Genomic DNA, 13627 nt, shown 5'->3' with positions numbered 1-13627 from the left:
CAACAATACAATTTAACTAAAAATGAATAACAAAATGATAACCGTTAAGAAACGCAATTCTAAATAAATCATAGTTCTGAAAAAATACCAATCAACAGATTGAGAAACAGAAATGACCCAGGTGATTTTAAATAACTATGACTATGCCTGACCAGGCAATGGTGCAGTGGATAGAGCATCGGACTGGGATTCGCCAGCTTGAGCGTGGGCTCATCTGGTTTGAGCAAAGTTCACCAGCTTGGACCCAAGATCGCTGGCTTGAGCTTGAGCAAGGGGTTACTCAGTCTGCTGAAGGCCCACGGTCAAGGCACATATGAGAAAGCAATTAATGAATAACTAAGGTGTCGCAACAAAAAACTGATGATTGATGCTTCTCATCTCTCTCCATTTCTGTCTCTCTGTCCCTTTCGCTGACTCTCTCTCTGAATCTGTAACAAAAACCAACTATGACTAATAACAGGTTATAATGGGTAAAGTGGACTATATGGGACACATAGACAACATGCCTGAACAGATGGAAAATTTCAGCAGAGAGATGAAAACTAGAAGAAAGAATCAAATTGAAAAGTGAGAAATAAATCTGTAACAAGTAAAAAATGTTTTCTATGGGTTAATCAGTAGACTCAACCCAGCTGAAGAATCAGTTAATTTTTAGAAAAGTAATAGAAACACCTAAAGAGAAAACAAAAAAGTAGGGGGTAAACGAGAACAGATGATCTAAGATCTGAGAAACAACATAATCCTCTAACAAACATGTAATTGGAATCCCCATATGAGAAATTGCAGCCTTTTTTTTTTTCTTCTGAGAGAAGGAACTACTGATTTCTTAGGAAGCTGGATATAGATCCAACCCCTCTCACATGGAGTAAAAACCTGTTCTTGGATCACAGCTATGAAGAACTGATGGGGTTATTTTGAGACAAGCTGTTTGTCACTCCATATAGGAATAAATGGATACCAAGTAAAAAGAAATTAAATTGAACTCCTAACAAATACCATCCATAAAAATAGATCCCAAGGTAATTAAAAATTAAATGTGAAAGAAAATATATAAAGCTTTTAGGGGATAGTATAAGTATTTTCCTCTTTTTTGGTTCAGTGCAGTGAAGTTTATTGATGGTGCATGACAAGGTAGAGCTCCCTATGCCCCTCCCCTTCTTCAGGGGATCTGGGATGAATTTAAGTAAGTATTTTCTAGCCTTGGGGTAAGGAAGTACTTTTTAAGTAGAGCACAAGGAATGTTCATAGAAGAGAAAATAATAAATTTGACTATATTAAAATCACAAACTTCTGTTCATATCAAAACAGTGAAAAGACAGGTCCCAACTAAAAGAAACTAATACAGAAAATAAAAGACTTATTCAAAATATGTAAAGAACTCCTATAAACTGATAAGAAAGAAAGACAACTCAAAATATAGGGGGAAAAGACTTGAACAGGAATTTCACAACAAAGGAAATGCAAATTACAATAAACATTAACAGATATTTACCTTCATTTATACTAGGAAAATGGAAATTAAAACAATGAAATATAGTTATATTCTCATCAGAAAGACCTCAACTTAAAAGCCTGGCAGTGCTGTGTTAGTCAGGTACAACAGTTAGAGCTCACGTATAATACTGGTCGGAGCATAAACTGGGGCAACCTGTTAAGGAAATGTTTCCCACCACCTAATAAACTTAACATGAACGTACCCTACAGCCTGCAATTTCACTTCTAGATGCATATCCTAGATAAAACTCTGCAAGTGCCTGACCAGATGGTGGCGCAGTGGATAGAGCGTCGGACTGGGATGCGAGGACCCAAGTTCGAGACCCTGAGGTCACCAGCTTGAGCGCGGGCTCATCTGGTTTGAGCAAAAAGCTCACCAGCTTGGACCCAAGGTCACTGGCTCGAGCAAGGGGTTACTCAGTCTGCTGAAGGCCCACGGTCAAGGCACATATGAGAAAGCAATCAATGAACAACTAAGGTGTTGCAATGTGCAATGAAAAACTAATGATTGATGCTTCTCATCTCTCCGTTCCTGTCTGTCTGTCCCTGTCTATCTCTCTCTCTGAAAAAAAAAAAAGAAAAAAAAGATGGAATACACTATACAGTATTTCCTAAAAAAAAAAAAAAAAAAAAAAAAAAAAAAAAACCCTGCAAGTGTACATCAGGAAACTTGTATAAGTATATAGAGGTCATTATTGTTTAAAAGCCAAACTTGGAAAACTTTAGATGTGCTGGAATACTATTCAGCAAGGAAAATTAACAAACATCTACACATATCATCATGAGCAAATCTAAATAATACATACCATAATTTTGAGCAAAATAAGGAAAAGTCACAGGAAAATAAGATGATACAATCTAATTTATGTGAATTTCTGAAACAGTCAAAACTAAGCAATGTTCTTTGGAGGTTATATCCATATGTGTTAAAATTATAAAGAAACAAAAGTCCATCCAGAAAGGACATGCAAATGGCCAATAGGCATATGAAAAAATGTTCAATGTCACTAATCATCAGAGAAATGCAAATTAAAACCACAATGAGATACCACCTCACACCTATCAGAATGGCGCTCATTAACAAAACAACACACAATAAGTGCTGGCGAGGATGTGGAAAAAAGGGAATCCTCCTGCACTGCTGGTGAGAATGCAGACTGCTGCAGCCACTGTGGAGAACTGTATGGGGTTTCCTCAAAAAATTAAAAATAGAACTGCCTTTTGACCCAGCTATCCCACTTTTAGGAATATATCCTAAGAATATCAAATCACTGATTCAAAAGAAGATATGCACCCCCATGTTTATGGCAGCATTGTTTATAATAGCCAAGATCTGGAAACAGCCCAAGTGTCTGTCAGTGAACAAGTGGATAAAAAAGTAGTGGAACATGTACACAATGGAGTACTACATGGCCATGAAAAAGAAGGAAATCTTACCTTTTCTGAGAGCATGAATGGACCTGGAGATTATTATGCTAAGTGAAATAAGCCAGGCAGAGAAAGAAAAATATCATATGATCTCACTTATACGTGGAATTTAATGAACAAAATGAACTGAGGAACAGAATAGAGGCAGAGACGAGGTCACGGACTAGAGGGACAACAGTCAGAGGGAAGGGGGATGAGGGGATGGGATCGGAAAAGGTAAAGGGATTAGTGAGATTATATATACATAACAGATATAGAGAACAGGACAGCAAATCCTAGAGGGAAGGGGGGAGGGAATTAAAGGGAGGGGGGTAAAGGGGGTATAAAAAGGGACACGGGTGGGGTGAGGGAGTTATATTCAGTGGGACACTTGAATCCATGTAAACACAATAAATTAAAATTAATAAAAATTTTAAAAAATAAAATTAAATTAAAATCACCTGAAAAAAAAGAAAGAAACAAAGTCCATACAGTGGGTTACCTCTATGAGCAAGGGAAAGGAGTGCACCCACAGGGCAATGTGGAAGTGGGAGCTCTAAGATGCTTCCACAGAAGGGATAATGTTCAAATTTACTAATCTGGGTAGTTACATAGATACTATAGTAGTTTCATTACTATTAAAATATACATATATAGTTTATATACTCTGTCTTAATTCTGAAATACTTAAAATAATATATTAAGAAAATGGTGCTATAATCACAAAAGCAAAATAGAACTAGAGCTATAACTTTAAGATGCATAATTATGCAGATAAAGAGAAAAAAACCTCAAGGCAGTTTTTTGGAGGGTTTTTTTTTCCTCTTATGCACTTCCACATATTTAAATGCCTCTTGTAAAAGATTCTGCCTAAATTTTTCTTTCTTTTGCCCAGACCCTTACTATAGTATGTACAAAAGCCCAAACATTGCAAAGGCGAGAGTTAATCAAATTACTCAACTTTTGGGGGTCTCATTAGCTAAATAAACATTTTTAAATTCCTGAGATGATCCAAAAATGAAATATATTTATTTTTAAAGAAGAAAAGGGGAAAAAGTAATGAAAATCTAGCATTTGAATAAAGATTGTTATAAATAATCTAAGTGCTAGAAATTTCTATTCATCAACAAATTTTATGTATTGTTTTTAATAAAATTATTTCTATTCCTTAACCTAATCTAAGTCTAAGGACTATGTCTGGGAACAATAGAAAAAAGTTTCTTATTCAATTTTAAAATTTTGACATATCAGAATTTAGTATTTGATTTAGTTATTCTTCTCTTTCAATATACATGACTAAATTATTTTTGTATTATGGTATAACTATTTCAGATGTACAAGAAGCCTTTTGCAAAAATCCATCCATCAAAAATATCTTACAAATAATACCATTTCTGGTAAGTATTTTAAGAAGCTTTTTTTTTTCCTTTTTAGGAAATTTCATGGTTTCATATATAAGAATCCTCCATTGATATTAATTTTTGAGATTTTTTTTAGGGAGTTTTTCTCCCCAATCAACTCTCAATTATAAGATGTTCTGTTAGAATCAAGCAGATATCCTTTCATTAAAAAAAATATTGTAAATACTTTTACATCCAGAGTATTTCATCAGTCATGGGAACAGAGAGAGGTATCAGTGCACTACTCTTCAAATAATTTTAGATATGTGGCTTAATTGGAAAATTGTTAAGAAATTCATATTGGCGCTGATTCCATCCTTGCCCATATCTCTTCCGTGTCTTCAGAGTTAAAAACTAGACATTACTGGCCCTGGCTGGTTGGCTCACTGGAGTGTTGGTCTGGTGTATGGATGTCCCGGGTTTAATTCCCAGTTAGGGTACACAAGAGAAACAACCATCTACTTCTCTCCCCCTTCTTTCTTCACCTCCCACAGCCAGTGGCTCAATTGGTTCAAGTGTCGGTCCCAGACACGAGGATAGTTCGATTTGAGCATTGGCCCCAGACAGGAGTTCCTAGGCGGATCCCAGTTGGGACAAGTATGGGAGTCTGTCTCACTATCTCCCCTCCACTCACTTTAAAAAAAAAAAAAACTAGACATTACTATTTTTAATTTTGTCTTTTGCCATGGTAGTACACTGCTCACAATAATTAGAGGATCAAGAGATTTGCAGATGCTCCAGGACTTTCAGCCTTTTGTATAGTGCATTTTCACCAATGAAATAAAAGATGGTTTTGCATCTCATTTGCATAATCAAACACCTTTCTTTGACTTGTCATTTGCTTTTTTGATGTGCTTGATTAATAAAAAAAATCAAATGTGTTTTTTAATTGTTTCATATTTGTTTTGAAATATCTCCTAATTTTTGTGAGCAGTATAGATCCTGGTAAAGAAATACATATAAATGAATAACAGTGATTCAGGAATTTTCAGTCTAAAAGGAAGAAAGACACACATAAAGAGTATATGCAAATAACTAATATAAGGTAAGCTAAGACTGTGTAATGCACGGTCTTAGGAAATCACAAAAGGAAAAATCAAGTCTGCCCCTAAGAGATCAGGAGACATTAAGGTTTATGGCTATGGCATCCTCAAAGTAAGCCATTAATTAGCTGTACTTTCACAGTTTTCAGTTTAGGTGTTCACCAAAGAAATGTTTTGTTAGAAAATTGATTGCAGGTTTGCACAATTGTTTTTTCCATTTTATGCTCTCAATTCTGAAATGTTGACAGGAAGAATTAAGATTATGAGTATACTCCATTTCTTATTTACTTTTACATATAGTTATACATTTCTTATCCATGTTTCAGATTTTTGCTATGCTGATACAATAGTGATTAATAGTTTTTTAAAAAAACTGTCCATACCCTAATGAAGCTTATTATTTACTGGTGGGCACATGTTTCTTGACGATAGCCTTTTTGATGTGGCATTCTTGATGATGTGATCTTTTGTGTGTGTGTCACAGAGACAGAGAAAGAGACATACAGGGACAGACAGGAAGGGAGAGAGATGAGAAGCATCAGTTCTTCACTATGGCACCTTTGTTGTTCATTGATTTTTAACTCACTAATATAAATCAGAAACTATTTTCAGAGAAAATGGTATACAATCACAGAACTATTAACTGTCTGTTTAAATAGCAAACACGAAAATACCCTCTCCCATCAAAACTTATTTGCCATATTCTGCATGGGTATTTGAATATTTTATTTGTTTTTGCCCTTTTTTCTGCTATTTTTCTTTATTGTACTTTTCACTTGGATTCACCAGTTGTTGACATTTTGCCACATTTGCTTTATCGGATGGATGGATGGATGGATGGATGGATGGATGGATGGATGGATGGGAGAATAAAATAAATAGAACAGAAAAGGAGATAACATATATTTTAATGAACTGTTTAAAAGTAAATTACAGGTATAATGATACTTGCCCTCTATATACAGAATCACAATCCAGGAAGTATAATATTGATACAGTATTATCTGATATACACCCAATATTCAAAGACAAAATTCCTTAGTTGTCTGAAAAATATTGTCTTCTGTGACTATTTTATTTGTCTGATCCAGGATCCAACCAAGAATTATATATATTGCATTTAATTGTCATGTCTCTTAGCCAAGAAAAGTCTCTTCACTCTTCTTCATCTTTTATACACAATGACACTTTTGTAGAATCCAGACCAGTTGTCTTGTTGAATATCCTATTATCTGGATTTGTTGCTTTTCTCATTATTAAGTTCAAGTTAGCATTTATAGTGGATATGTAGTTTTAAAGTTTATATTTTTATAGACTTTTTGTTTTCTTTTTATCACCTGGGACTACTTCTACCTGTATCTTGCCTTCGAGTTTTCTGTTTAGCTGCTTATAATTTATTTAAAATCCAGAAAACATATGTCCAAACTTTTCGAGTTTTGCTTAAAGCAAAAATACATTGGTACTTATGCCTCCTCTGAGAATAAAGTACATGGACTTCAGATATATTTGGTCTTTTTTAAAAGCTATTAAAATTTATTCCTGGAAACTATTGCATTTCAAATAAGTAAAATTATTTAACATTTAAGTTTTTGAAAGGCAATATATACCCCTAATTCTAAACTTTCTGTATAAAGGACACAGTTGAGAGACCACCAAAACTGTATTGTATTTACCAGGATAGTTGTGATACAAGCTAGTTCTTCAATAGGTATTTTTCATAAAAAAAGATTTTCATCTTTCCATACAATGACAGAAATGTCTATTTCAGAGTATTTGTTGCTTTGGAAATGTTTCAGCTAAGTTTTTTATTAATGTTTTTATTTTCTTTTACTTTCAGCTCCAATGTTTTCATACCCAAATGAACTTACAAAAATTTTCTTTTTAAATTATAATATGTCGTGTAATATATGTCTAGCTTTACAATTTACATATATTGTATAGTTAATTCAGGAACTGAATTTCTGAGCCTAGCAACATTATACCTATTGGATTCCTACCATTGGAAAGAACTATGCCAAATGATTTCATACATATTATGTTTAATTCTAAACGCGGGGCATCAAGTAATTTTCTCAAATCTTAGAACTGCTCAGTGGCAGAGCCATGATTTAAACTTTCCCCTCTCCTCCCCACCCCATACTATGTTCTACATTTTATATTTATCTTTAATTTTTAATTTATTGTGTTGACGTGGTTTCAAGTGTCCCACTCAATATAAAACTCTCTACACACCGCATCATGCCCCCTCCTTCTACCTTTACCTCCTTTTCCCTCTGGCTACCCTGTTGTACATATGTATGTATTACATATATATGGTTTTGCTAAACCTTTCACTTTCTTTGATCCCATCCCCTCTTGCCCTTTCCCTCTTACAGCTGTCCCTCTGTTCCCTGTGGCCCTGCCTCTGTTTCTATTTTGTTCCTCAGTTTATTGTGTTCATTAGGTTCCACATATAAGTGAGAGCATATGGTATTTGTCTTTCTCTGCCTGGCATATTTTACTTAACATAATAATCCCCAGGTCCATCCATACTATCCCAAAATGTAAGATTTCCTTTTTATGCCATATAGTATTCCATTGTGTATATGTACCACAGCTCTTTTATCCACTCACCCACTGACAGACAGTAGGGCTGTTTCCAGATTCTGATTATTGTAAACAATGTTGAGTTGAACATGGGGGTACATACTTTATTTTGAATTATTGTTTTTGAGATTCTTAGGATAAATTCCTAGAAGTGAGATAGCTGGGTCAAAAGGCAGTTCCATTTATAATTTTTTGAGGAAACATCATACTATTTTCCACAGTAGCTGCACAAGTCTGCATTCCCACCAGCAGTGCAGAAGGGTTCCCTTTTCTCCACACACTCGTCAGCACTTATTGTGTGTTGATTTGTTAATGAGTGTCATTCTGGCATTTGTGAGGTGATAATTCATTGTGGTTTTAATTTGCATTTCTCTGATGATTAGAGTGATGTTGAGCATTTTTTCGTATGCCTATTGGCTGTCTGCATGTCCTCTTTGGGGAAGTTTCTATTCAGGTCCTTTGCTCATTTTTTAATTGGATTCTTTGTCTTCCTGGTGTTATATTTTATGAGTTCTTTATAAATTTTGGTTACTAACCCCTTTAATAATTTTTATTTCATTTAATGACACTATCATCCATCAAATTCCCAGACAAAAATTTGTGTCTCATCCAGGTTTCTCATTTTTCCATAATCCTAGACAATAATCCTCCTAATAATACTGAATTAAACCATCTGAAATCCATTCACACCTCTCCATTCCTACTAATAGTGTCTTGGTGTAAGAGAAGTAGCTTTTTGAGGCAGCGTGGTGTTTAGTGTGGTCTTTATCAGCTTCAACAATGGTGTACCATAGCCAGGGCACCAGAAAGTGCAGAAGATGATGGTGCATCCATCAACTTCATCTTCAGATACTTCCACATCAGATCTCGAATTCAGGTGTGGCCTTATGATCAAGTGAATATGCAGATAGAGGGCTGTATCATTGGTTTTGATGAGTATTTGAACCTCGTATCAGATGATGCAGAAGAGATTCACTGTAAAACAAAGTCAAGAAAACAACCAGATCAGATCATGCTAAAATGAGATATTACTCTGCTCCAAAGTGTCTCCAACTAGAAATGACTAATGAAATGAGAAATTGTGGAATAGTTAATGGCAATTTGCCTCGTAGGTATCCTTTGTTGGGTGTAGAGTTCTTATAAACATTTATTCCTGTTGCTTTGATTATCTCTTTGTGATTACCAGATGACAATAAATGCTGTGGGATTGTTTTTATTTAAAAAAAAAAAAAGAATTTATTATGTCTCATCTGGACCATTTCAACAGCCTCTAGGTTTGCTTCTCCAGAGCATCTTTCACATAATTACTACCAGTTATTCTTTTTAAGACACAAATGTGAACATATCACTCTTCTGCTTAAAACCTAATCTCAGTGGTTACCCATTACCAAAAAGATAAAATTTATACTCAGAGAACTGAATTCAAGGCCTTTCCATCCTCATTTCCATACACTCCTCAGCTTATAGCATACATACTATTGAGTACAGGCTGATCTCAGTAGAGCTCTTTACATGCTTCCAGGGCCCATGCTGCCCCACTGCCAAATGGGATTTGCTCTCTTAAAAGCCTTTCTCTTATTCGTTGTTTGGGGTGGGGGGCAGAGAGAGAGAGAGAGAGAGAGAGAGAGAGAGAGAGAGATGGACAGATAGGGACAGACATGGGAAGGGAGAAAGATGAGAAGCATCAATTTTTTGTTGAGGCTCCTTTGTCTCCTTAGTTGTTCATTGATTGCTTTCTCATATATACCTTGACCCGGGGGGGCTACAGTACAGCGAGTGACCCCTTGCTCAAGCCAGCGACCTTAGGCTTTAAGCCAACAACCTTTGGGATCAAGCTAGTGACCACAGGATCATATCTATGATCCCACGCTCAAGCCGAATGAGCCTGCTCTCAAGCTGGCAACCTCAGGGTTTTGAACCTGGGTCTTCTACATCCCAATCTGATGCTCTATCCACTGCACTACCGCCTTGTCAGGCTGACTTTCTTTTATTCTTTGAGAGTCAACTTTAGTGTCATCTTCCCTACTTCCCTAGGAAAGCTTATTCAGCCTAAGCTTTTTCCTGTTCAAAATTTAGTATGTCTCCCTTTTGGCAATCATAGCACCTGCCTTTTTATTTTGTTTTGTTTTTTGTTAGAAGTTATCATATTGGTCTCTTCATGAACAGATACTGCCTAAATCTTACCATGTATCAGGTACTTGCTAGGGCTGGGACTAGCAAGAGGAAAACATTTCTGTCCTCAAATAGTATATATTCTAACAGAGATGATATGCAGACAATATAGTATAATAGCGTTACTGCACAGCATGCTCAGTACAACTGCCATGATTTTTCAATGTAAAAACAATGACTCTTAGAAGCAGAATTTTCATTTGAAATATTTTATTTACTTTTTTAAAAATAAAATAAATTCAATGAATTTTTTTTTTTGTATTTTTCTGAAGTTGTAAATGGGGAGGCAGTCAGACAGACTCCGGCATGCGCCCGACCAGGATCCACCCGGCATGCCCACCAGGGGGTGATGCTCTGCCCATCTGGGGTGTTGCTCTATTGCAACCAGGGCCATTCTAGCACCTGAGGCAGAGGCCATGTAGCCATCCTCAGCACCCAGGCCAACTTTGATCCAATGGAGCCTTGGCTGCGGGAGGGGAAGAGAAAGACAGAGAGGAAGGAGAGGGGAAGGGGTGGAGATGCAGATGGGCACTTCTCCTGTGTGCCCTGGCTGGGAATCGAACCCAGGACTCCTGCATGCCAGGCCAACGCTCTACCACTGAGCAAACCGGCCAGGGAGTTCAATGAATTTTTAACTCTTACTTTTCCAAGCAACTTCTTTAGCCCAATAAGTGTTGCTAAACTACTCCTAGGGTGGCAAGTGAGCTTTAAGTACATCCTGTAGAAAATGAAATTACTAAATTTTGACCACTTATACATCAGATGATTTTCAAAAACCTCTTACGCACATTTTACTAATAGCAAAGAGTATACATTATTTTAGTCAGATGCCTTACATAAAATGGTACTTATTATATTGAGATTGATGCATATATAGCACTTGGAAATAAGAATTATTAGTTTAATCTTATTAAAATTACACTCTATAAGGAGATCCATCTTAGTCTATAATACAGCAGTAAAAGAATATTTTGAAATTATGTTACAGAATATCAAGCCAAGGACCAGTCTGTCTCCTGATGTGGGATCCAGATTGCAGAGAAAATACTAATGAAGTATAACAGTACTATTAAATAGCATCATTATTTTTGAGACTCTCCTGTAAATATATTATTTATTTCTGCAATTTGTTAATTATTAACACATATAACCATAAGATATAAATAAATTAGAACATGGTAATGGAGATAAATTAACTAGTTTATATTCATGTTACAAATTATAGTTTATTATGTATTTTATTAATAAGTACACTTTTAATGAATGGAAATACTTTATTATTTATAATGAGCATGCTGCTGGAAATAAATTGATTATATTTAAAAAGAAAACAAAGGCTAATTTGTTATTCAAATTATGTATTAGCTACAGTTGAGAAGCTTTGTTTTTCTGAAATTTCTAATAAATTTTATTAAATTTTTGTATAGCAGTATAAAACATTTATGATTAATAATATCCCTCATAAATAGTAAAGCTATTTGTTTAGGACTTTGAAGTTATCTCTATACTTTGGAAATGTTACCAAGGGGTCTTGTTCTCAATTCTTCATGTTCAAAAATTAAAGTCATCACTATATACAGGGGCGATTGGTCTGTAACTGACTACATTAGTGAAGTTCACAAGGTAAATAGTAAATATAAAAAATAAACTGCAGTTCCCACTGGGTGACTTGAATTACTTGACCAGTGTGTTCCTTTCCTACTTGGGATGTCTAATGTGGAAACCAGGCTTATATTAGAAGGTTGTTTTTATAAGTATAGAAATAAAGCCAAAAGTTGTATAATCACAAAAAAAATTTATAGAATTATGACAGTCTCATATCTCTTTTTATTTTTACTCAACTAGTTCTACTTCAGGCTCTCATCTGGACTTTTTCAAGCTGAATTTCTTAACTTTGGCACCAATAAGCCTGCTAGAAAGAATAGTATTGCTAAAGTATGAGCAAAGTGGCCAGTGTGCAATTCTATCTTCTCAGTGTCATCTTAACGGTTTTCAGAGCTTCCCTTTCACTGCTGCAGGAAATGTGCACTCCTTATCATGGCAGAGGAGGTTCTTCATATTCTGAGCTACGCAATGCTCTCTGTGCTAGGGATATAATAAAAGATAGAACTAAGTATTTGCCATCATGGAGCTTAAACTTTAATGGGGAATACAGATTTTAACACATAAGAATATACCATTATAAAAAAAGAATATGCCATCAGATAGTTATAAAGTATACTGGATAAAAACCAAAGCATGGTAAAGGGACAGAGAGTGATAGCAGTATTATTTTAGATAGAGAGGTAGAGTATCAGGGAAGGTCTCTGAGAAGGTGACATTTGAGCAAATTTCTGAATGAGGTAAGTGAGCTAACCTTGGTGGCAATTAAGAATAGCATTCTACACAAAGGGAACTAGTATGAAGAACACATGCTTAATATGCTTAGCAAATAGAAGGGCAAGCATGGCTACTGAGCAGCCAGCAAGGTGAAATTAATGGGAATGAGGCTAAGAGGTAACCACAGCAGGATCATGTAGGGCTTGTAAACCATAGGAGGGACTTGGGAGTAATATGAGAATGAATCCATTGCAGGGTTTAGAGTAAAAAAAGGCTATGATTCACTTAAGAGGATCTTTCACTCTGGTGTCTGGAGAATACACTTGGGGAGGAAAGAAAGTGGCAAGTATTTAAGGAGCAGGATCAGTTAAAGAGCTTTTGCAATAACCTAAATGAGAGAATTTTATGGCTTGGATCAGTTAATAATGGTGGTGATAATAAGGAATAATCAGATTCAGGGTATATTTTGAAATATTTATGATGGAATGAATGTGAAATATAGAAAAAAATGAGGAATCAATGATAATTCTAGTGGTTTTTCAGCCTGAGTAGCTGTTTGAATGATGGAACCATTTACTGAGATGGGACATACAAGGGGAAAAGCAGGTGTGGGTTGAAAACCAATTTCCAGGTTTCATATTCCTATTGGTTATGCACATGGTGATATTAAATAGACTTTAATACACAAGTCTGGAGTGCAGGGGTGAGGTCCTGGCTGAACATATAACTTGGAAATTATCAGTTTGTGGATGTTATGTACAAGCCATGAAATTGAGTGAAATCACCTAGAGAAAGCATGTTGACAAAGAAGAGATCTGAGTAGCCAAGCAACGAAGAAGGGGGGAATTAATAGGATCTAAAGCTGACAATAAATTTGAGCTAGATTAATCAGACAGAGACTCCCATTGGATTTGGCTATCTGCAGATCACTGGTGACTTTGACAGAAATGATTCCAGTGGCCAATTGGGACAAAAAGCTAATTGGAATGGTCTCAAGAGAGTAGAAGAAAAAGTAATAGAATAGCCTGACCAGGCAGTGGCACAGTGGATAGAGCATTGGATCTGGGACACAGAGGACCCAGGTTCAAAACGAGTTCTCCTGCTTGAGTGCTGGTTCATCTGGCTTGAGCGCAGGGTCACTGGCTTTAACACAGGATCATAGACATGACCCAATCATCACTGGCTTGAGCCCAAAGGTCACTGGCT

The 13627-nt window shown here is 35.8% G+C and overlaps 1 protein-coding gene and 1 pseudogene across 1 annotated transcript in view; both read left to right on the top strand.

Annotated features, from left to right (window-relative positions):
- Window positions 1-5468, top strand: part of CEP126 (centrosomal protein 126) — an 80307-nt gene extending 74839 nt beyond the window's left edge. The window contains exons 10-11 of the mRNA XM_066252760.1: window positions 4234-4298; window positions 5379-5468. Coding sequence (XP_066108857.1) covers window positions 4234-4298; window positions 5379-5468 — 155 coding nt within the window. The remainder of the gene's footprint in view (window positions 1-4233; window positions 4299-5378) is intronic.
- A 773-nt stretch (window positions 5469-6241) lies between these two features.
- Window positions 6242-8987, top strand: LOC136316151 (small nuclear ribonucleoprotein E-like; annotated as a pseudogene).
- Window positions 8988-13627: the final 4640 nt, after the last annotated feature.

This window comes from Saccopteryx bilineata, chromosome 1 (assembly GCF_036850765.1).
Source record: "Saccopteryx bilineata isolate mSacBil1 chromosome 1, mSacBil1_pri_phased_curated, whole genome shotgun sequence".
Classification (NCBI taxonomy): Eukaryota; Metazoa; Chordata; class Mammalia; order Chiroptera; family Emballonuridae; genus Saccopteryx; species Saccopteryx bilineata.
Note: the sequence above shows the minus strand (reverse complement) of the source record. Positions and strands in the feature narration are given on the sequence as shown.